We start from the raw sequence: 25,967 nt of genomic DNA on the forward strand, positions 1-25,967 counted from the left end.
AACCCAAAATAACTCCCAGAAATTTTTCGCAGGTTGAGCAATACAATGATACAGTCAAGAATAGTCCGGCAATCAATAGCCGTGCATACCACAGTGTGTTTGTAATTCTGGCTTTCGAGCACTAAATAAGGGTCATAAGACCTTTGCAGAAACAACCCTAACAGGGACCAAGTCAACATCTTTCTTAACAAACGTGGTGCGCTTAGGTGACCGGTTAATCCGGACAAGTTCAGCGTAATCACTTTCAAAAAAAGCAGAATCGCACCATGTCACATTTTAGTTAATCGAACCCTGCTTAGGCAAAATAAGGAAATCGCTTTTCTGGGTAGGACAATAACTGGTTCTCTGTCAATTAAAAATCACATCAGCAATATGATCAGAAAGGCAATAAGAGCTGGATCACCCAAATATCTAGACAATAAAAAAGACTCTGTAGTTGCCACCCAGCTCAAAAGGTGCCTGGAGCTAACCAAATCAGCAGCTTTCCATGTTACCTATGCTCTTGCTAATGAACCCCCTTGCAGCCAAGAGAACTTCACCATTCTATTATAATCTAGTGACAGAAAACCCGTCTGCCAACAATGGCCTCTCGAAAATATATAACTGTTTCGTGGAAGTCTTTGACCTCATGGTATCTCATGAGGGTCATTGTTCAACTGGGAGGCTGGAAGTCTGCGATAAGCCGAACAGGATAGCTGGGGAAAAAAACAAGAATGGATGGTAAAACTGCTCTGGAAGAAATGGCTTCGCGGTTTATGCCACCGACGAAACAACAAGAAAAGAAGACACGAATTGTACTAAGGTCTCAGTATCTCCCCATATAACAATATGGCTATAGAATGAGAGCGATGACGGTCCTCTCTGCGCAACTCGTGGATATCAAGCAGGCTACACTGCTAGCCAGTCAAGAGAAAGTAGTCATTATAGCGGACTCTCAAAAAGCATGCACCCTGCTCAAAAACTAAAAGTCCAATCGTATGGGAGATCGTCAGCGAAATTGAGCGTCCGAACATCCAAGACGTAAAAGTCATATGGGTTCGGGCAAAAAAGTAGAATCCACCTAAATAGAATGGCGCACCATGCGGCTAAAGAGGCCATCTAAGTGAGTTCCAACTATCAACCACACTCGCTAAGAATGATATAATATGGCACGTTCAAAACAGGATCAACGTGGACTGGCAATTAGAATCATAATCATCAACGGCGCAACAACCGATTTTCGGTTTAGGCCTGCCTTAATAAAAAACTCCAGACATCCCGGTTTTGCGCCGAGTACCACCAATTCGATATTCCTAAAAGCTGTCTGGCGTCCTGACCTACGCCATCGCTCGATATTAGGCAGGGTCTGCTTCGTCTTCTTTTTCTACCATAGATATTGCCCTTATAGACTTTCCGGGTTGGATCATCCTCCTCCATAAGGATTAAGTGATCCGCCCACTGTAATCTATTGAGCCGGATTTTATCCACAACTGGACGATCATGGTATCGCTCATAGATTTCATCGTTATGTAGGCTACGGAAATTGACCATCCTCATGTACGGGGCCAAAAATTCTCCAGAGGATTCTTCTCTGGAACGCGGGCAAGAGTTCGCAATTCTTCTTTCGAGGAACACATGAAGACTGGCAAGATCATTGTCTTGTACAGTAAAAGCTTTGACTTTGAGCGGAACAGTTTTTGTAAGCTGAAATAGGCTCTGTTGGCTGACAACAACCGTGCGCGGATTTCCTCATCGTAACTGTTATCGGTTGTGATTTTCGACCTTAGATTGGAGAAATTATTAACGGTCTCGGCAATTAGAATGCCAAGAAATATTCAGACGAAAAGGCAGGGTTTTACTGGCTTCTTCCCCACACAGCCTGTCAAACTACCAGAATTCATTGATTTCAAAACAGCTCCCACAATCAAGACCCTCAATAAACTCTATTCCGGTCATGTATACTCCAAATCTTTTCTCTTTGGAATTGGCACACTAAGCAATGACTTATATGACTTATGTCACACCTGCGGAGTTTCAGAGACAGTTGATCACATATTCTCCTCATTTCAGGTCTGTAAACATGTTGCTTAGAAATGGAAGCAAGAACCACATTGAAGACTTAATAGACTTTATTAAGAAACCAAGAATCAAACTGTAAAAACACTTATATTCTCACTGCTTTAACGTTTACATTACGATACACGATTCTTTATTATATATGCACATTAGAAATCACACTAGTGTCCAGCAACGTAATCCACACTGCACATCCATCCCCTAGCCAAGCCATTTTTCGTCTTCACGTGTGATCTTCGTAAGCCGAACCAGAAGACTTAGCTCTTTTTGCTGTAATTTAGTGAGACATCTTGGGACAACTAAAAACACAACAACAACGACAATAACAATTTGATCTTATTTTCCCGCACAACTTGACAACAAGATGTCCGATACTCTATTATGACGATCGTTAGTGGTGTACGTAAAACATTATATGAAACCATCCTACGCTAAGTGACATTTTAATATGTGGATGCCCCATATTTCACAAAAAGGTGATCAATCGACATATGAGGGCACAATTCATGCGTCAATAATCATGGTAACTTTTGTTCGCACCTTCTCATCAACTTTTCGTTTGTCTATGTCGGAAATGAAATATGTTGTTTTTCGACAATTACTTTCTCCACCAATGAGATGACTTCCATTCAGGAGCAATAACCGCAAAGGAGCCTATGGTAGTTGAGGTTTAATGGTTGAATTTGTGGAAGGAATTAGCTATCACCGAACTGTAGTAATTTTATACTCCTGGATAATTTTGCTTCAACTTTTTGCAACACTATTCTTTTGCAATATCATTTCTCCAGAAATTTTATTTCTTATTCAAAAACCATTTCCCGCCAATAATTTCCTCAAATTTCCCCTAGGTAAATTTACGTAGAGACACACATGTGATAATTGACAATTCGAACGACAGCCGCTTCGCACCCAACTGACATCATACACGAACTGTCAAGTGGGATTTGTCAAGATAAAAACAATGGATGGGCCTAATGAGTTATCGTTATCGGAAATCCGCGAATATATGCTCCAAAACGGTTGCAAAGTAACCAATCACGCTCTCGTTAAGCATTTCAAGCGATTTCTCACCAATCCTGATACTCAAAGTGAGTATTTCTGTGTAATTAAGCGTAGAAAGTGCTTTGTTTTGATTACTCATCGCCCGAAAAACCACTTGTTGCGCTTCGATTTACATATCATTTCTCCTTCTTTCTCCAACAGACGAAGCACGAAAACAATTCAAAACTTATGTGAACATCTTGGCCACTATCAAGAATGAAAACAACCAGAAATACTTAATATTGCGTAAGAAATACATTAACGAATGCCCATCCGAAGACATGGCTGAATCATCGAATCCGGGTACACCCATGAGTCCTGGCGGTGCTTCCTTGAATTTCGAACCAGAAGGCTCTCCTTTGCGTCAGCCTCCTCCGTACAAGCCTCCGCCGCAAGTGTCACCCGCGCATCAAGTGAAAATCCCCGTTCTCGAGTCGGAAACGAAAGAAAACTACAAAGATTGCATCAACGAATTCCAGGCGGCCGTGAGTAAAATTGACCCGAGTCGTTTCAAGTCCTCCGAATCGGTGGAGGAAGGAAGTGTATCCTCACAGTCGGGGTCATCCCAAACACCACCCTCGGTTCCGCCGCGTAAACGACAAAGTGCCGAACGTTCAATGTCGCGCGAAAGTTCAATTGACGAAAATAAGGAAAATTACGAGAAAAATGATGCAAGTGAAAGTGTGGACAGTGATAAGAGGAAGGACTCTGAGAACTCGATAAGTGTGAAGGAGGCGACCAGGAAGTTCAACCGCTTGGCTTCCGAAGAGGAAGCCAAGGTGTTGTCGCCGTCGCCTAAGAAGAAGCCGGAAAAAGAGAAGGTGAGTATTGACAGTAGTTTGGGCCAATTTGCGCGCGAGAAATGCTTCGATAGTCATTATGTCATCGATATATCTGCAATCTATACTCATCAATTTTATCAGTGAATTCATGTAGATTTGATGTGAACTTCCGCTGGGAATTGTGACTTCCCCAGTAGATTGAAGTGTCAAGTAACTACTCAGTAGAAAACCAAGGAGTTCGGAGCTAAATTATTCGCAATTTACATTTTAATTTGCTTAAAGAGTTGCGACATTCCACCCAAACATTCCTAACCTACCGACAACGGTATGGATGGTCCCCAGAATGTTCGTTTTCCCTTATTGTGTATTCAATGGGGACGCACGATCTTGGTGACCGTCACAACTTCCCCCGCGTCGACATCGACGTGACTGTTCGAGCACAGGACCTGCGGTAAGATCAGTTGAATTTCGACGGACCAGCAACGAATATCTAATCATTCCAACCATATCGCAATCAGCAGTAGAGTTAGGAGGCACATTTTGAAGGTAGCTAACAAAACAGGTGCTGACATCGACTTAAAAATAAATCATCATCTAATTGTCGCCTACCTTCGTTCGCGTGTCGCTATTGCTTCTGTATATTCATTATGGACATTTAAAATCTTAGAAAAACACGTCCATTCCAACTCTGCCGCGGGAATTTCGGAGTTAGAGTGGGCAGATCTGACTTCCCCCGGTCTCTCCAGCCCCAGCTACCATTTAGGTATTACTTGGCGCGGTGGGGTGACAATTATCGGCCCTTAGTCACTCGTGTTTCTGCTCCTTTCTGCTTTCTTCTTTCGTTGAGGAAACCGGAAGACAATTTTCCTGCGGCCTCAGCATCTCCGCAACTATACTCTCCGAGCTCACATTGCCTCCCAGCGCTTCGTTAAGATTTCTCCTCTCCATTGCGAACTTTGGGCAGAAAGCAGGTAGGTAGGTAATGTCTCCCCATGTTTCCGTTCAAGCCACAGCCTAATGTTGGCAATGCTACTCTTCCTACACTCGTCTCCTGCCCCTTCCAGATCTCACCACAATGTCGATCGGGATCGTGCAAGCCATCACAAATACTGCCTCCGTAAACTCAGAGCTATCAGCTGGTAAACCAAATTCACCTGCTTCCGTCTCTGAGAGCGTCTCCGCACACACAGATAACGCGTAATGCAGAATGCATTGCACCACTCCGGCTAGAAGCAGCCTCCGATAGTGTCGCGGCTCGGCAACATTTTCACATGTATATCAGGTGTACGAGCTTAAAACCCCTGTGTTTTTCAAGAAAAACACATTTTTTTTATAAGAACCATAAATAAAATTTTATTCAAAATACTGCCCTTTTCTATCTACATATTTTTTCCATTTCCTGGATAATTTATAGATACCATGCCAATAAAATTGTTGTTGTAGAAGAGCAAAACGGACACAGAGCTCTATGCCGAGTTATTGATCCGATTGGACGCCAAATTGCGGAAAAAGAGGCCCATTTGGCGAAGAAAAAAGTGCTATTCCACCATCACAAAGCACCTGCTCATACCCCCAGCGCCATTACGTCCCAGTTGGTCGAATTGGGCTACAAACTGCGATCCCATTCACCGTATTCTCCAAATCCTCGTACTTGGCCCAATCAGAAAAAAGCCGGAATGATTGGTTCGACGATTAATGTAAGCTAGTAACGAAGCGGAGCAGTGCTACATTCTCAAAGAACGCGGGCACGTGCAGAGACTTCATAGACACAAACGTGAAGCCTGGGAGAAGCGAGAAACCTGCGAACCCGGAAAGTACAGAGAGCAACCGTACCAGGCACGAAAGCTTTTCCAGCAAGTCAGCAGCAGGTTGAATACCTTGATGCACTGCTCAACAATCAAAATATCGGCGAGTTGAAAGTCCCGCCAACTGAAGACGACCGACAAATTCTGCAACCGCTAAGTATTTCGAGGCAAACCACTCATCAAGTCATTTTCGGACGTTTGCGTTAGAATCGAAGTGCTGCTCAGCGAGCGAGTGGTCCATCGAAAAAAACAGATGACAGTCGGATGGGGCCAGGTCTGGTGAATAACCGGGGTGGGGTAGTATCTCCTAGTTCAGCGTTTCTAAGTAGTTTCGAACTTTTTTCGACATGTGTGACGAAGCATTATTATGTAGGAAAATCAGCTTTTCATGTCTTTCCTGATATTCCGGCCGTTTTTGATTCAGAACTCGATGCGATTTGATGAGTTGTTGGTGATAACGGTGGGTGTCGACAGTTCCACCAGGTTTCAACAGTTCATAGTAGACAATACCCCGCTAATCCCACCACACGCACAACATCGTCTTCGCGCTATTTGGTCTTGCAGAAGATTTCGCTGGTTGGTTCGCGGCATCAACCCACGATTTTTTTCGTTAAGGAGTCTCGAAATAAATCTATTTTTCGTCGCCAGTCACAATCTGATGCAAAAACATCTTTCTTTTGAGTCTGGCAAATAAGATTTCGCATGTGTTTTGGCGCCGCTCCATCTGCCAATCGTTCAATTCATGCTGCACTCATTTTCCTATCTTTTCAACCTTACCCATTGCATGTAGACGCATGGAAACGGCCTATTGAAAAACACCTAATTGCTTGGCGAGCTTTTCTGCATTTGAGTATCGTCCTCGTCCAAAAGAACTTCCAAATCGTGGGCCTTAACTTTCCTGGGTCGATTTTTACGCTCCTTGTCGCTCAGATCGAAATCGTGCGATCGTGCGACTCGCGATTCAGCGGCTGATTTCTTCAAATTGCTTCAAATTGCAAAGGCTTTTTCCGGGAACATAACTGGACATGATTATTGAAGAGAAAAATATGTTTTTGTATGAAATTGCTGATGATATGGACTGACCATTGTTGACAAATAGCAGCTTGATACGCTCACTGACACCATCTGTGAGCAATCAGCGGATTTAAGCTTGTACAGGTCTTCCCTAAAACTCGATTTGGCATCAACCATCACACCCAGGTATTTGATAGCCGACTATCGACCATACGTCTACCGACTTTCACTTTTACAGTCTTCTTTCTACGTTCGTTATTAAAACCGCTTCCCTTTTCTCATTCGCCAAGGTAAATCTGGTTCCTTCCAGCCACTGTTTTCGACGCGTAAACTTCCATATCCTCTGTGTGCTCTGCTGTAATAACTATAGTCAGGTCGTTCGCAAAGCTGACAATTCATGAAATGCCATATCAGGAGACCCAGACCAAGCTCTGTGGTATCGCCGCTGTGGCGGAGCACTCTTTGTAACCCTCACCCATCCTGTACCAGGGAGTTCTCTCAAAGAAGAGCGATAAAATACTGGATCTCCAGGAAAGGAGCCTTCACAGCCAGTTATCACGCACACTATTTCCGTTGTTTTTATAGTGAAGAAACAGGGCGACAATAATCTTATCATTACCACTCTGTAGGCCCAACTACCAGGGTTTATTTCGGTATGGTCGCACAATTGTTTAAAGCACCTTTTGAGTGCGGGTGATCTGACTGCGGAAGCGTAGAGGCGAATCGATGAACAAAAGGAGTTAATAGTTTTGTAGATCGCTGCAAACAGAGTGCTGGAGCTTCAGTATCGTGAAAAAGTACGAGATTTTCAGTATAGTTCCCGCCATGACAAAAGAAATTCCAGCATTGCGTTGGTGAGGGAAGCAGAAGGTGCCGAAACAATAACGGTTTCAGTACCGTAAACCCCATACGAAAGGGCAGGTGATCGTAAGTGTAAGCGAAAAAAGTTGAAAGAACACTTTACTACGATTTTCAGCCGCATGGCATTCGGTTAAGTTCCACTTCATCGCAACAAATGGACCCGGACTTCCTCTCAGATAGAAATGAAATTATTTTGTCCTCAAAAGCTCAAACGGATGAGATGTGCTACTTTCACTAATTCGTAAATACTGGAAATCCAAGATCCTTCACAGTGAGTGGAAGGAAGGGATTAGAATTAGGATTTCGAGAAAAGGCACCCGTTTTAAGTGCGCCAATCATATGCTTTCTGCTGTTGCAAAGGTAACAACTAAAGTAATCTTGGGAAACATCAACGAACACTTCGAAGGTTTGATCGAAAAAAGGCAGGCTGATTTCCGCACTTCGGATCACCATTCAGCAGTGTGTGGAGTTTAGATTATCGTTCCACTTGCTTTGCGTCGATTTTCAAAAGCCAGGGAGTGTTTCTGCAAGCTGAATGCACATTGCCAGGAATTTACAACGATCGTGCATAGGTATCCGCGTAATAAGTAGTCGTTGACAGACAAAGCATTTCCTTTCGTTTTTATTTTCCTTTATCCATTCTTCCTTTCCAACGAAGCAATTCTTAAAAAAAAATCCGTAATCCGGGTTGGGAGCTACGAAGACATACCGTCCACTGTTGAGGCCCACACAACATCAGACTGAACCACTAGGGACGAAAAACCTATTCGTCGTATGTAAAGCAATCAATTAATTAATTAACGTAGTTACCGTCAATGTCTACTACCGTATCACGCATTTGGAACGAAATCCCGCATTATATAGACATCGATTCCATGATGTGTTCATAACCCATTTCTCAGAATTCAGTGAGGTTCCGGAACAGAACCCAGTGATAGTGAAAAGTAATCGAATTGCTAGTAAGAAACTCAATTGAAGCCGGAGATGGCCCAAGTTTTAAAAGTTCGCATATTAATAACCAAGCATTCGCTCGGGCATATGCAGTTTCAGCTTGGGTTTCATTTTCTCGATGCAAGGCGGGACAGTCCCCGAGCTGTTGCTTCGACTGAGAGAGGTGACCCCTCGTCAGGCTTTGCACACCTCTCTAAGGGGCTTCAGGAAAGTAGTATCACTCCATGAACTCACGGCAAAAATTGAAAAGGCGATGTTCGAAACAGAATACGTCTTAGGCGCACTCATGGACATCCAAGGTGCCTTCAATAATGCCTCATTCGCGGCAGTTAGTGATGCGGCAAGACAGCATGGAATCGAACCGCTGTTAATCAGTTGGATCCTTCACATGCTGGAGTGGAGAAAAATCTACATATTGGTCGGCTAGAAATCTATTGAGGCGGGATGTGTTAGGGGCTGCCCACAAGAAATGGTTCTTTCCCCGCTGTTATGGCTGTTATGGTGCTGTGGCTCTTGGAAGACAATGAAGTCTCCGCGCAAGCATTTACGGAAGATCTAGCCGTAATAATTACCGGCAAGTTTGCGGACACAGTATGCGACCACTTAAATGCAACTCTGGATGAAATCCATAGTTGGTGCCTCCGCAATGGACTCACGGTGAACGCTAGGAAGACTGGACTAGTTACGTTGACCAGGACAGGGGCAGCTATACGCTATACTCCAAGTTAACGTGGAAGCACCATATCCAGGAACAGTATCCGCAATCCTGCAGATTGCTCTGGTGCTGTAGGAATGTGATAGGTAACACCTAGGGACTGTCACCAAAATGGATACATTGGATATGTATATCCATAATAAAACCCATTTTGGTGTATGCATGCGTCATCATTATTCCTTATTAAAGGAGGCCTAGACCGGATACCGGTTGTGTTGTGGCGCCGTTGATGATGATGCCTCATTGGCCAATCATACGGTGAATGGAAATTCCTTGACAAAGATTCGGTCGTCCCCCGTCCACCAGTGACACCAGTGAAGGTTACGCCTGGAATGCTTTCCTCACAGCCTGGTCGCCGGAACGTTGAGGTGGATCCGGTGTTTAGAACTACTAGTCCTGTTCTCGTCGCCGTTTCGAGAATTCGTTTCTCTCTGGAGCCTGAGTGAGGGGCATGCTCCATTCAAGTGTCCTGGCATTCAAGTCATCCCTGAACAGGATCCGCCTTTTCGTGCCTAAGATAGCGTCCTCCAAAGCATCAAACCAGCGTCGAAAGTCCAGCATCGTCTTATTCAGCGTAAGATATACACTGAAAAACGTTATCCCTGAACACCGAATCAAGACTAAGCCGAGTCTCCGGCCTTGGGTAAGAGCCCTAAGAAGGGTACCGTCCCGAACCCATATGGCAGCGATATCTGATATGTCAGGGTACCATGAAACTGTGCCTTTGCTAATGAGTACTAAATGAGCTTTGGTCTCCGCAGCGAACTGCGCTAGTAACTCTTGAGCGGTTGCACTCCGGTGCATATTGATTTATAGGATGTGTATCATGTTGACCGGGTCCTAGCTCTTTCCAGTTCTGCTCTGAAGATTGGACATCAGATCTCATCAGACGTGCCACGATTCCTGCATAGGACGCACCTTTCCTTTTCATTGTAGGTGTTCCCTTTACGGCCTTTTCCCGCTGTTTAGAAGCTTCCTCGCGAATTACTCGGCAATTTTCACCGCAGCGAATTTTTCGCTTCGGGAGTTCGCAGGGGAGGTACCAATCCGTCCAGATACTTGTAGCACTTGGTGGGAATTCGTACACTGCATACTTCTCATCCAATTTTGATTCTGCCGCTACTAAGGAGCTTCCTCGCATATTGCTCGTGGACTTCCACCATGGCGAATTTTTGACCTCGAGCATTTACAGAGGTGATACCTATCCGGGTATTGGTTACCTCCGGACATTCGCGTTTGATGGCCTCTTCTACTTCGTTCTTTTCTGTGAGGCAGTCAAGGTCAAGGCTGGAAACCAAAGTTTTCTCTCCCAGAAGCCCCTTGACTGCTTCACAGAACGTAACTTTATTTGTTGTCCTTGAGCCTAGTTTGACTAGGACTCCACCACCGTTCGTTTTACGAATGGAAGACACTTATGCTTTTAGTGGATGCGAATGCCATAGGTATTGACGAATGGTTGGTATAAGTCCGCGGTTTGCAAAGAAGGCAACGACTATACATCCTTTCTCTTTTCACTGCACATGAGTGCCAAGACTTCTGGTATGAATATGGACTACACAAAATACATAAGTTGCAGTGGCCCTTCTGGCTTATTATATACCTAATATTCCGTGTCTATATAGTTGCATGCAAAGTTGAAATGACAGCTGACTAAGCAGCGGGCGAACGCTTCTGATCATGGTGACATTTGGAGAAAGCTCCATTTGTATTGTAATTACCTTATTTTAAGTACCAGAATCCAATTCAGCTACCAAACTGGGTGAGGCTTCCCATCAGTTACTCGCATCTGACCAAGGATTCGATTTTCGTTTGATGCGTTCATATTATATCTGGCTATCATATGAAAGTATTCCTAAAAATACGTTATAGGATTCGGAACTCCTGATTCAACCTCTTTCTGAGATGCGTCAGCTTTGAACACTCAATACAAAGTTATCTCATCTTGAATTTGAGTCTAGCTGCTGTTGGAATTCTTGATGTGAGCGTGCTTTAATACCACTCGGGCAACTGGCAATGCTGTATATGCTGTGCAGCTATAAACTCGGTTCCGTCTACTCCACTTCCTGTCGGGGAGAAGATCGAAATCGGGGTAGAATGTATTTGACAGTGCCAACCAGTGTCAACGTGGGGGCTCCCGCGAGCTTGATCACAATATCCAAATCCTATAAGAAGAAAAGAGGAGTCTATTGACAGCCTACTCTACTCTACTGCATTTATCCCTTCATGGTAAGGTCCCAGCTTTCTGCTGCAGATGGGTTTGCCACACACGAGAGATTCACAGTTCGCCGGGAGGACCCGGGGGGACGAAAATCTTTGTAATTTTCAGATTTGAGTTAGTCCTTTCTCATAGGTTTGCTACTATTCTGTACACATCGCTTTTGGTGCTTTGAAGTAGATACATTTATCTATACTAAGTTTGTTCAATCTTTGACGGTTTAAGAATTGAAGTGTTTCCACAGATTTCGCATTTCTTTGATGCTCATAAACAGTCGAGGACATGCTTTTTCGATTTGCTATTTCAAGACGAAACTCTGTAGTTTTTTCGTTTGTTTTTTAATTTATTGTTTGAAAAATGCTCATAATTTTTAATAACGCATTTATTAATTTCCATAATGCATTTATCTTGCGTTTACCATCTTAAAAAATCCGAACAAGTTTCATAAATCAATTCAAAGGCAGTGTGGGAATTTTTATTATCTTAAGTTATGGGTCCACGAAGCAGATTCCTCCACTTAAATAAACACAAAAGAACAACATACTCATAAGCGCATTCCTTAAAATCTCCGTGTTTTCACTCAACCGCATCAAAGTCATCCATTAAATCATTAAAATGATTTAAATCGAGGCTTGTACACGTAAATTTTGATGAATTCCCCTCAAAATTTCTGAAAATTACAAAAAGATATTCCGAGATGTATCCGCGCGCTTTGATGATTCGTTGAGTACAGCTTGCGACATCAATCTGACCCCTGAATGACATCAGGATCACAGTTGACTTGAACAGTGAAAATCGCTTCGCTTGAAATATCACGCTATATATGAATAGGGGTAATGTGTGCATCTTGAGGGTCGCTTTGTTACTTACCCTGCAAGATGCGTGTCGATTGGGTGTCAAAAATAGAAAGGAATACGAAATCGTGGACCACTACTCCCGGCAAGAGCGCGCAGCCACTGCAAGCACTCAGTGAGCCAGTCATTCGTGTAGAACGTGAGGATTTTTGAGTTATAGCTCCTTTTGTCGCGCGTAATTGTAGCGTTGACATCCTTGAAATGTTGTCATCCGTTTTGATTGACATGTTTGGGTGTCGAGTGCAGTGATATGACCAACTATGTAGGCTTTATGAAAAATGGATGCGTGCCTCGCGATAGTGTCGATTTTATTTTTAGGATTTGTACATTCAGGGGAGTAGCAGTTAATGCGCTACTCAAAGTCAAAATTGCTTTACTTAGAGACTCTGATTTTAAGTGGTGTTTAAAATCCTTGCCATATCCTTGGAGATTTGCAAATGCTTTGAATAGATTCATTGGCTCTTATGACTTTTTTGGAAATCCTCATCATTTCGAGTATATCTTCCCGACGAATTCACTTAAAATCATTCAGAATCAAATCTTCCCTCACGTCAAATAAGTGATGGTCCAAACTGGCTTTCAGTAAACCCGCCCTACTGTGAATTTTCCTTTTCAATGAACACGCGTTTTCGATAATCTTCGGCGTAATACCTTGTCCCGCATATCTGAAAAAAAATCCGCTTCATATGCAGCAGGAAAAATCGGAACATGGAAAAATCGTGTTTATCGAGTTTTCGCTTGTAACCAAATAAGTTTTATGGAATCACTCGTATGTTGACATGGTCACGGATCAAGTGATGTCCTCGTCTTCGTTGCAGCTCAGCTGGATATATTTTTCACCTTGTCTTGTTCTGAAAAGCAAAATATTTTCGGAATATGTTCAAAAAACAGGAATTCACCCTGGCTTCCATCACATCTGTGCCTCGACTTCACACGAAGCCAACGAGCACTTTCCTTTTCGGGGGTGTAAAGCACAAACTAATAGTCCTACTTACAGGCTCGACTATCATCAAAGCACTTAGACATTTTACTTGTAAGAAAGTTGCAGTTCTCCTTTTCGACTCACTATTGTCGTTAAGACTTTGGAAACTTAAAGACACGTACAACTTGTAAAACAGTTATTGGACATACTCAGTGGGGAAGAGCACCCGGAAAGGTAGTGCCTTTTTGGCCCCAGCCGCCATTGAATTCCATTCGAATTCGAGAAGTCGCCACGCCGCCAAATTGGGAGTTTGTAGTTTTGGGAGATGCCGTCGCCATAAATGTAATGGAAATGTCGAATCTTTATAATAATGGGTTTTGGAATTAAATACGATGATAGTGAGGACAAATTTTATAGACAATGTTGTCAACACAAAACGATTTTATGTTCTGACCCGACTCGAACTACTTACTTGCTTTTGGGGAACGTGCTTTGGATAGAACATGTGCTGTACATATAAGTTCATATGTTCACATGTGTTTGGAGATGATTCTGGGAAGATGGGAGGTAGTCGCTTTACCATTGTTGAAAGTTAAAACAATGACAATTTCAATGAACCCATTTCAACTGCTAAATATTTGCCAGTTTTGAATAACATAGAAATGACATCGTTATCTAAATTACGTACAAGTTTCCGGATTGAAAATGCTTTTTTTTAGAAATAAGGAGGTGAAAGTTATGAGCAGTTGAACGCGGGCAGGGGTGGGGGACAAGCAGAAGTTACTAAGTTACCTTAACGTGGATTGGTGTCCACGATGCAGTGTAAAACCTGAGGAACGTCTGTTAAACCAACACCAGCAGTTCTACTACCAAATCCTATTTCATCCTTCACGTGGTGATCGTTGGGACTTCTTTCTTAAAGGAAAACTGCAGACAAAGAAGGATGGAGGAGGGTCTTCCGGACCCTAAAGCGGGACAAACTGTACCCACTGGTCCTTCAGGTTGGAAGTCCGGAAGGGCTGACAACGCTACACAAAAAACCGAAGTTGTGAAGCCGCGAAAGGAGCCTCGCACTGGACGAGTTTTAGAACGATGAACTTGGCAAGGAAAACGCACTAATGATTTGCGCTTTTCCTCATGGAATGTTCGCTCCCTATACAAACCGAATGCTGCCCAACAGCTGGCCGATTTCCTATCTCAATATAAGGCTGGTGATCTTGATCTTCATAGCTAGCTGAAAAAAATGCGGGCACGCGCAGAGAGCTATTACGAACTCTCGAAGCGACTTCACAGACAAAAAAATGAAGCCTGGGGGAACCAACAGCTTTGTGATCTTGAGAAGTACAGGGAGCTATTGCAGCAGGCGCGCAAGTTTTACTAACGGTGCACTTCTCCATTTGGAGTGCCCTGATGAGGCTGCCTTAAAGTGGCTCCAGGAGGCAATCCCGGCTTTCAGTTCCGGCGGTCGGCCCAAGTTCACTATTGTGAACACTGAGCTACGCAGGACAGAACATATTGATAGTTGGTTACCGGGCCCTCGAAGGAAGGCAGAGGATATCATCCGCATGCTGGGTGAACAAAACCCGGCCATGGACTTTAGATACTACAAACGTGGAGGGTTTTAACTTGGCATTCGAACTGGACCAAAAGAGTCTGAATGTGCTCAGGGGAAGTCACCATTCAGTCAGTGCTCCATTTTTCCTAAATAGACTGAAATTCAGTCATATCAAGAAACTGTAGAGCATCATCTCCTTTTTGAAAGCGAAGAACGATGATGTCCTTCACCTCACACAATATAGAGCAAATTGCAGCATCTTCGGTGCGCTCTCCCACAATGGAGCTGCGCGCGGAGGATAGTGCATGTAGTGGCGGAACCCACGTATGAAAGTTCACACTGGCGAAGAGACTACAGAGTGAATCCTACCTGCTAGTAACTTCCCCTACACCTTCCAAGGAACAGGCGGAAGAAAGTGAAGCCAGAGACGTAAACGGAACTGACTTGATGATCGAATCTATGCAAACCGGACACTGCAAACCAGTCAAGGTGCTAAGTGAAAAACGGACGAATGCTCTGCGGGATGAAATGAGATTTTTCATGGATGAGGACATGGGAACTGCGGTACCTCCAAGTGCAGTTTTTCTCAGAGAAATCAAACACGTGGTAATCGAGTCTCTGGCGGTATGGTGTGGGGAACCCCTGTCACACGCGGACTGCGGCATATCCTTCTAACTGTTTTCCAAAACATATTAGACTAAGTTTATGCTGAATAACATAAAAATTGATCAAATCAACCTGCAGCATGCCAAAGCCTCCTCCTATCTGTTGGCAGCGAGGCTGACAAAGCTGTAGGACTTCCCCTACATTTTTCTGATGCAAGAGCCGTGGGTTCGATTTAACAGAAGCTGTGGCATTGGGTCAGTAAAGGGGGCTAGGATGTTCTACGATGAAAGATCCATAAGACCGAGACCTTGTGTCCTGATGTCAAGACGGTTAGAGGCAACCATGCTGAGGCAGTTCTGTTCCCAGGACTTAGTTGCGGTCATCGTCCAATATTAGATAAATGACGAGAGGAAAAACATAGTTGCCTCCGCTTATTTACCCTATGATTCTTTGTATCCTCCACCGACGCAAGAGATGAGGGATCTGGTAGCGTATGTAGAATCAAGTGGTCTCGAACTCTTAATAGGTTGCGATGCGAATGCTCAACATATTTGTTGGGGCAGTAGCAAATGCAATTCAAGAGGAGAGAAGCTATTTGATTTCATCACTTCAGTTGGTCTCATGATTGCAAACGTAGGGTGCGCCCCTATGTTCGTGGGACCGAGAGGAAGTAAAGTAATTGACCTAACAATCTGTACCTCAAAAGTGTTAGAGTTGATTACACATTGGCGAGTGCTTGACGAGGTCTCACTCTCAGATTACCGATACCTAGAATTTAATCTGACTATTGCGGGCGAACAGTCTGCAGTAGAAAGACGGAACCCTAGGAAAACGGATGGGACAAAGTTTAATGAACTTCTTGGCAATAATGTTCCCAAGGCGACTAAGAACTTCTTTGGCGCTGGAAGATGAATTGGAAACTTTGAACTGCACAGTCTTAGAGTGCTAAAAAGAGGCTCGTCCTATTTCCCGAGGCCAAAACGGCAAAACAGATCCTTGGTGGAACCGGGAACTGCAGAAACTCAGGAAATTAACTAGGCGCTTTCTGAACCGTGCTTGCAAAAGTTATAAGCACGAAGACTGGTTAAGTTTGACGAACTCATAACGTGAATATAAGAGGCTCGTTAGGTGTTTCCAAACGCGACTCTTTTATAGCGTACTGTGAGGAACTGGAAGGCAAAGAGAGACTTCAAGGCTGTGCAGAGTCCTTAAAATGGATGAATCAGCCAAATTAGACTTTCTTAGAAAACCCGAAGGTACTTTCACGAGCTCCAGGCTGGAATGAGTACAGACCCTCCCGGAAGTACACCACCCAGGAGAACAGGTGAAAGAAGTGACAGGGAGAGAGTTGACGGTTCTTGCAACACTATCCAACACGCAAGTACACGGCCTTGAGAGAATTCAGTATCCGGACGAAATTGGTAAATCAGCAGGATTACTCTCGAGACCTTTCGACATCAACATAGGTCTAAGATAAGGGGATGCTCTATCATTCAACTTCTTTAACCTTGCGTTGGAAAAGTGATTCGCGATGCTGATGTTAATGCAAGAGTTATCATCCTCTTTAAGTCCACCCAACTACTAGCCTATGCTGACGATATTGACATTATAGGAAGAACAACCAGGCTGCCTTCATCTAGACTGAGCAGGTGGTGTACATTTATGAAGGCAAGACCAAGTACATGGTGGCCACGCCAGCACCAAATACCAACCAATAACATCAACTGGCACTGGCTAAAAGTGAACAATAAAGATAAGAGACTACAATTTTGAGACTGTTCATGATTTTCCTATCTAGAGTCGAAAGTCAGAACCGCTAACAGCTTCGACGATGAAATCCAAACACGGTTTGTGGCTGCAACAGAGCCTATTTCAGCTTACAAAAACTGTTTCATTCGAAACGTTTCACCATAGGGCAAAAGCTCTAACTGTACAGGACAATGAACTTGCTGGTTCTAATGTATTCCTCGGAGACTTGGGTTCTCAGCAAGAATAAAAATTGCAAACTCTTGGCCGCGTCCGAAAGAAGAATCCTCCGTAGAATTGTTGGCACCCTACATGAGGATGGATGATTCCGTAACCTACATAACGACAAAATCTATGAGTGTTACCATTACCTGGTTGTGGATAAAATCTGGCACAATGGGTTGCGGTGGGTGGGATTCGGATGAGGATGATCCAGCCCGGAAAGTCTATAAGGGCCTTTATATGAAAGTGTGTGACAAAAAGGTGGACAGCTCGACAGACGACTGACGTCCAGATAGATAGATCGATGGGTGAACAGATAGAAAGAGGCAGAATAGTTGGGTGGCGATATGAGCATGTGGTCGTCAGACTATGCATTGATTTAGGCATCCAGTGGATTTGTGGGCATGGGGTTAATGGTCAATCCTTTCAAGGACCCTGTCTCACAAATTACGAAAATTATACTTCATCAAAATTGCGTCAAGTCACTGCTTCCTGTTCGTACCGCAACGAATTGAATATCGTATATTCAACGTATACACATCGAGCTATGAATTTTTATATAAAAAATCAACAAAATCTGCTAGGGCAAGGAACCAGTTTCCTCACAATTGACAAGGATGTTAGGTTAGGGTGCAAAACCTTTGGATGAGCAAACTTTCATAGAGGCGCCTCCACGGGAGGAACCGTTCATGTGATGCGATACATATCAAAAGCATATGATAGGCCAATGCTGAGAGATGGACATTCCCCAATAGAGACCCAACAACTGGTGTAATGGTGAACTGGCCAGCGATTCGATCAAGTTGTCACCAAATCAAGCAAACGGCTCAGGGGTTGGTAGGTATGATCGATCAAGGGCAAAAAAGCAAAACCCCCCAAAAACCCTGAACGTCTCACGGTATTCCTGTTGGTTGCTCTACGCAGTACCGTTTTTTGGGATAGTTACTTCAAATCTCATTTAACGCACATTATATTATTCTGTTAAGGGGAGCTGTATTACTGGTTATAGTGTACCTATTAATCATAGTATCTCAAACAAGCCTATAACCGTTTGGAATTTTAGTATATTCCCTACTTCCAAATCTTTCAACTTTGCATCTGGTATTAAGTGTTCTCCCAGATGCCTCGACCTATAATATTTTTCACAAGATCCGGACACTGTCCCAAAACGTCTATAAAGGTTTCATCACACTCCGCACAGAACCTGCAGGCAATGTCCGGAGATATCCATAGGTTCCCTGGTGATAGTTTAGCCGGCAGTGACCGGTGAGAATTTCCACTATGATTCGGAGCTTCTTCTTGATAAGGTTTAAACAATCCTTTGCGCGCTTGGGTTCGTATCCCCTAATAAGTACCCTGGACTACTCTATTCCTCTTAGGCCCGCCCAGTATAATTCCCTCAATCGTTCCTCTTCATTTTTTAATGTCATAGCCATGAATCCGATTCCATAGAAGGATTCTGGCCCTTGTAAAGGCGTCCTTGCTCTTTTCTTGGCCAGTGAGTCCGCTGCCTCATTGCCTTCCAACCCAATATGGCCTGGAACCCAGAGTATATCCAGACCTTATTGAACGAGCCGAGCGTTTAGAGCTCACCTGGTTGAACCTAAGTGCCTTGATCGCTGTTTGCTGGTCAGTTAGAATAGCAATGTTCTGCCCCCTGTAGTTCCTTTGGAGATTAAAGTAGGCGCATCTGTCCATGGCGTATATTTCCGCGTATATTCGCTGCAAATACATTTTCCTTGGACCAATGACATCGGCACCCGCTCCCTCTGTTGTAAGGGATCAATCAGTGTATCAGTAATCAGTTGCTGGTTTAAGCCGTATGTCACAGCCACGCTTTCCCAGTTTACGTTATTACTCCAACGTGTTTCAAACTTCTTATTGAAGTGAATCCTCTTCGTCATGCTATCCCTTGGTATCAATAATTTGAGATATCGCCTAGAAAGAATATCAATCTTCCTACGATTTAGGCAGCTCCCCGCTTCACTGTTCTTCCGACCATCCTGAAGATTGCCCTCCTTACCTGCATCTGTATGTGCAGATGGAGGGGAATAATGCCAAAAGTACCTCCAGGGGTGCCATTGGGCATGTCCTCATTGCCCGACTGATACACATACAAGCCAGTCTTTGAAGTTTGTGTGACTGGCTTCTGCGCTGAGTTCAGTTCTTTCTGCCCATACTACCGCCTCATAGGTAATCATTGGCCTTACTATTGCAGTGTATATCCAAAGTAGTATCTTCGGGGTACAACCCCATTTTTTTCTGCTATGGATCTTCAAGTCGTCACTGCCCTTGTAGTTTTCCAACAAGTGTTTCCTACATGCGTCTTCCAGAGTTCCTAGTGAATGGTACTATGGTAGTTTTAGCTGGATTGATACCCAGCCCCGCCTTCCTACATTAGGCACTAGTAATCCTTAATTCAGTTTGGATTCTATCACATAGGGTATCCCCATATTGCCCATCCAGAAAACCAGGGTGTTTCCCACTCCCTTGCGGATCAGGGCATCTTGCAACTCTGTGTAAGATGTGTTATGGAATGCTCCTTCAATGTCCAAAAACGCACACAGTGCTATTTCTTTTATTTCTATGGCATCCCGTAGCACATCCGTCATCTGATGCAGAGCAGTTTGGGTTGACCGTCCTGCCCGGTAAGCATGTTGATACTGACGTAGGAAATTATCCTTTAGAACGTTAGTTCTAATATAGTTGTCTATGACCTTCTCCATCGTTTTGAGTACGAACGATGTTAGGTTGTGGCGCGGCAGGATTCGCGGCATTCGAAATTTATTTCGAATGTCGCGAATACCAGCGGACAAATGACGCCACCGGCGGCGCTCCACTCAGTTCAGACCTCGCTACAAGAGTGAGGAGCAGAGTAGGTGGCGAGAAACGTCAGATAAAAAATAATAATAAAAAAACAAAAAGTTAAGATAGTTGGCAGTTATTGTGAAAAGAACGAGTTTTGTGAAGAAAGAAAATAGTTACGGACGGAAATCAGTATAAATTCTAATATCCCTGAATTATAATAGGAGTACTTTTTTGAAATTGTGTATTGTTAAATACAAGCTCCTAAAAGGTAAATTGATCTGAAAGATTTAGCGTGAAAAGGATCCTTTTTACCCGCTTTCGGACTAAAGACCATTTTTGCTTGCCTCCATGCCCTTGGTGTATATTCCAGGACAATGCTCGCCCTTACCACTCTCAGTAGAGGCTCTTAACATGATTCCTAGGCCTCTCTGGATTAGTGCTGGGAAGATGCCAGCTATTCCGAGCGATTTCAGTGGATTAAAAGTTCCCACTGCCCACCTTAGCCTAGCTTTCGAGCATAACTCTTTTGTTCGTTTTCGGTTCTCTTTTCTTCCCCTTTTTTTCGTTGTTGGAGTGTCAGGCACAATGTTGTCGCCTGCCGCCATAGCGCAGGGCCCCGGGAAATAAATTTTGAGAAGTATACTCTGTCCTCCTCATTCTCGGTAAACGCACATTGACTGCAGTTTATAGAATGGGAGAGATCTATAAATTCAGGAAAGTGTCGATACATGCCTGATCCCTGCTATCAAGGAGAGGTTGGAGAGACAGCACTTATAATCTCGCCCGATTTCTCACGGGGCATGGTGAATGTAGCTAGTACCTCTACAGGTTTAAATTAGACACTTCACCTGATGAAGTCTCAAAAGACCTAGCGTGCGTATTTCTCGACTGTTCGAGATTCGTGGACAAGAGGAACTTCTAGATGAGGAGCTGATACTGGAAAATCTAGTGTCTGGATTGTCAGCGTAGGCGGAGGATGCGTGATGCGATCAACTCCATGATCGGATCTATCTATACAACGTGAACTGGAAAGGTGGAAGATAGCAGGAAAGTACGGTTACGATCGGCTCGTATAGAAGAAAAGGACCAAGCTAGAGTGAGCTTACTGTCCATCAAGTAATATCTTACCATGGTTCCACGGAATAATGGGAAGAGTTCAGGATGGTTTTCTTGGGTAAAAGTCCCCCACACTCTCTTGTCTACGAAATTGTATTTCGTTGGATCTCTTTAAAAAAAAGCGACTTTAATGAGGTTTTTGAGATACATAGATGCATCTTTTTGTTCCCGAATTTGTCTTGTATCTAATTTTTTTATTTCTTTTGTGTCCTCGAAGATTCAAGAGTTGGAATAGTTAAAGGAAACGCTCATTTGGCCCTAACGGCCACAGTGTGTTCAACAGAAAAGCCTCAAACATCTTAAATTGTTGAAAAGTCAGTACATCTGGTCTAATTTCTTATATCGGGGTGAACAAAATATGGTTTTAAGGCGGTGTATTGCTAGCTCTAATTGCGTTCTATTTGTTCACCAAGTGCGCCATTATCACGCAGTAATTAACAGATATCATTCATCCTATTCCATGAATATCAAACTTACTGTGATAAATCCAGAAGTTTCTATAAATTTAAATCGTAAAGATATCCTTCCTCGTATCTAACCCAACTCATCAACTTTAGAATTGATTTGCATATTTTATGAAACACCTTTTAGGTTCCCTTCCATATCTAATTCCCTCGCACCTTCCTGGTAGAAACTTTATTAATTATTCCAATAGAAATTTCCGTGAAATGAACCAAACAATTCCTCAAAATAATTTTATGCAAAACAATTTCAGAAATCTGTTGTGTTTAAAAACTGATGCCAACGGGTTCTTGCACTTGGGAATAGGCAAATCAAAGGACACATCTTTGATTTGTTGATATAAGGGATTGCGGGTGACTTTCAGGGTGGTTTAGGAGGACGAGTGGAAAACTTGTTTCAGTGTAGTTTATGAGAGAGGAAATTGAGGCCCACTCCTTTTTTGGTTGATTTTTTGACTGGGTTGATTGTGGATCAGCGATCCAGAATTTTTGAGCCTCAATTGTTTTACTACTAAAATTCAGGGTAAGCAGCCTCATTTGTCTTAAACTACTTTCCATATTCGAAGTGAGCTAGCCTTCTTAGTTCCTGCTTCACATATAGCAATCCAACTCCACAGTCTTCAATGACTGAATTCCTTCCCAGAATTAGAAATGAGAAATCGTCATCATTGCCATTATCCCATTATCAACATCATCATCATCGCCGTCTTTACCGTGAACATCTGATTCTGAAACTCTTTAACGTGCCAGCTGTTGCTGTCAACTTTTCAAGTGAAACTTTCCCTGATTTTCAACTACTGTACGAACATAACGAAATAATTGTATATGCCATTGAGCTATACGAGCAGAGCACATCGGGGCTGGGATGTAATATTCAAGTTTCTTCTTTTCCAGCTCCATATCTAATTTTCGCCTTTCAGTTTGATTCCAGTTGAAATAGATATCAAGATGATGAGAAGTAATTTTAGTTGGCGTTAAATTGAAGTAATTTTCTATGTGAAACGAACGATGATGGGATAATTAAAGATTAAGGAATGAAAACAAGGTTGGTGTGAATGGTGAATGGTTTGGGTTATGAAGGCGTTTCATAATATAAAAGCTGAGTAGTTGAGGGACCGGGGAAATCGGTGAATGCCTGTTAAGGGGTTACGAAAACATAGCCTAGTTGTGGTTATATCATTGTTATAGGCTTACATGTCGATTTACTGAATGGAATCACGTCAATTTGGTATTCTGTAGCCGAAAGCGCACCACCCTCGTAACTCCAGTCGAAGTGCTTTGATGGATAATCAAATCACGCCGCATTCCATTCAAATCACTGAACCGTACAGGACAATCGCGGGGTCCTCTCAACCAGCAAATGCCTGCAGATCGCTCTGCGTTCAGATCACTCTATAAATCATATCTGACCCCAAGTGCTGTCTCCATCCATCATCGACATCACACTGCAGTGGTTCCTTGGATTTCCTTCATCCACCTCCTGATCACATTCGGGCTTCACCCAACCGTCAGTTCAGCAGATTTGATTTTCTGCTCGGCAGTAAGTCAACACATTTCAATTTCGCGAAACTTAACGACGTGTGGCACTAAGTGCGATAATTGCTGACCGTATTGCATTACGATCACACCTTCCGCTTTTCATTGAGTGACTGGGTCTCAACAAAGCCGAGATTTTCATGAAAATCCGCTCAAGACACGGCGCGATTTAAGATCGAAAGCCTCCAGGAGTAGCTCATGAGTGGCATGAATGGATGATAAATGAATATTTCAAAGTGAAAACGACAAGTTTCTGACATACTTTGAAACGATCAGATCGCTTGAATCCTATTTCGCTTTGGATGCGATTCACAATGCATTTAGGTCTTGAGAGGAAAAAATCTGATTTGCATATCGTTTTTGCAAGACGACTTCAACTGCTGAAGATTGCAATGCTAATGAAGACGATGATGGATAAAAACCGGAGTAATGAGTACGATAAGCGTGGAACAATGAGTCGTTCAAATGATGTATCTTCTTTGCGGTTGAAATTTATTTGCGAAAATAGATACTCTAGTTTTAGTTTTTTAGTTAGAAATGGTAATGCTTCTGTAACCTCATTTTCGAGCGGCGAAGAAATAAAGTATTGAAAGTGTTATTACGTTATAAGACTTGTAGATAAATCTGGTATGTTTAAAAAACTTTTAATTGTCTTTCAATTCGATTGATCCATGCTGCCTCGCTCAATCATATTTAAATATTTAGCTTAGGGAAGGTCTAGCATAACCTTCCTTTCTTTTTTTCTTTAACAACATCAAAATTTCTAAATATTCATTGCATTCAAAACTGAGGTTCGTTTACTGCTTTTGGTTCTGCAGTTGCTTTGCTTTTGCTTTTCATTCTAATTAAGAAATGCTTCTTAAGCTGTCCTACTAAGCTTCGAAAGTGGTTAGAGTAATAGGTACGCGGTTTCTGAAAAGTCAAGGGTGGAAAAAAGAGTCTAGGATCAGTTTGGCTGGACAATGTTGATCATGGTGCGCAATTGTAAAGTAGGACTTCGTCGACTCAGTGGTGACTAGGGTAAAACCTGAATAATATAGACTAGGCGCTCAAACAGGAGGTATATCCCGGCTTTTATGATCTTATCATCGGTAACGAAAAGGATTTTAAGAAAACAACTAATTCTGACTTCATGAAAAGCCAATAAGCATATAAGCACATAAGGAAAAAAGGATATCTTAGAGGAGCCATTCTCTTCTTCAACGCTTACTTTCCGCTCGATATTTAAAACACGCGGCTACTCTGAAGAGAATTTGCGCAGCTGTGACTTTATAATTATTTTCATTGATTCCATCCACTATTTTTCCTTGTTTGTTCTTCAAGGCATCTCAAGCAAGCAAGCAAGCTTGAATATAGAAAGATCAGAATTTCAGTCCGAATCCATTTCTACCTCCATTTCATAGAGAAGGACGAAGGACGTCTAAGCAAAGTGATTTTTAAAGTTTAGTTTTCTAAACGAAACCAGTTTCAGAGGTTAACATGTGGTCCACGATATTCTCGGGTGTTAACCGTGCCCCGGCGTCAATTTCCGCCTCCGCTCTGTGTGCGGCGAACCGCGGACATGCTCCGCATTCTTCGGAATCATCACGCATGTCGGGCAATACGGGGGGTTGTCACGCCTTAAGCGATAAAGGTATGCACGGTGCCCTCCGTGACGGCTTAGGAATTGAGTTAGATGATAGTTAACCTTATCGTGCCTTCGTTTGATCCATTTAGAGACATCTGGAATAATCCTGTGTGTCCAGCGTCCTTTAGGTGAATCATATCATCTCTTTTGCCATTCCAAGATAGATTCACTTCGTGCCAATTGCCGACGATAGGTATAGGTCTCGCCGATTGCATATGATGGCTCATATAGGCGTCGACCCTGGTCCGCCAAGATGCCGATGGGGATCATGCCTGCTAGCACACAAGCTGCTTCGTCTGATTTTGTACGGTAAGTGCACGACGTACGCAATGCACTAAATCGGTAGGGGGCTGCGATTTTTCTTCTATTTGCTTCCAACTTCAAAGACGGTGCCCAGACTTGAGCTGCATAAAGCAAAATGGAGTTGACAACTCTCGAGATCAGGAGCCGACGACTTTGCCTAGGACCACCTATATTTGGTAACATTCTTGTCAACAATGTAGCCATTCCGGAACTTTGGTTGCTAAATTTTCAAAATGTGGCTTGAATTTCAGTCGTTAGCTGCGACTGTATGATGTGTTCACCAATCCTGATCTTTATCGACGTTTGCTTTCTTCGTTTGGTAATCAAAACTACCTCGATTTTATGCTCCGCGAGGGTTAGACCAGCTTCCTATAGCCAATTCCTGATTTCAAAAATTGCCTCGTTTGTGAGTACCTCGATCTCATCAATATCTTGTGCCACGATAGTCAATGGATAGTTTACGTAGCCAATGATTGTTACTACTTTGGGTAGTTGTAACTTTAAAATTCCGTCATACATTATTATCCATAGGAGAGGACTGAGGACTGATCCTTGTGGAACCCCGCAGGTTGTTGTATACGTTTTAGGTCCATCGTCCGAATCGTAACACAATATCCCCTTCTCGAGAAATTCCGTCATTATGTCCATCAGGTATTTAGGAGTGCCCAAGTTGGCTAAAGCCACAGTTATTTTGCTCCATATTGCCGTATTGAAGGTATTTTTCACGTCGAGAGTAACTACCGCGCAAGATTTATTAGCCTCCATTGCTTTT

General features: G+C 43.1%; 1 protein-coding gene across 1 annotated transcript in view; it reads left to right on the forward strand.

The window, feature by feature from the left end:
- The first annotated feature begins 2,975 nt into the window (after positions 1-2,975).
- Positions 2,976-25,967, forward strand: part of LOC119648598 — a 120,296-nt gene continuing 97,304 nt past the window's right edge. The window contains exons 1-2 of the mRNA XM_038050368.1: positions 2,976-3,143; positions 3,259-3,917. Coding sequence (XP_037906296.1) covers positions 3,017-3,143; positions 3,259-3,917 — 786 coding nt within the window. The 5' untranslated portion in view covers positions 2,976-3,016. The remainder of the gene's footprint in view (positions 3,144-3,258; positions 3,918-25,967) is intronic.

Source organism: Hermetia illucens, chromosome 2 (genome assembly GCF_905115235.1).
Source record: "Hermetia illucens chromosome 2, iHerIll2.2.curated.20191125, whole genome shotgun sequence".
Taxonomy (NCBI): domain Eukaryota; kingdom Metazoa; phylum Arthropoda; class Insecta; order Diptera; family Stratiomyidae; genus Hermetia; species Hermetia illucens.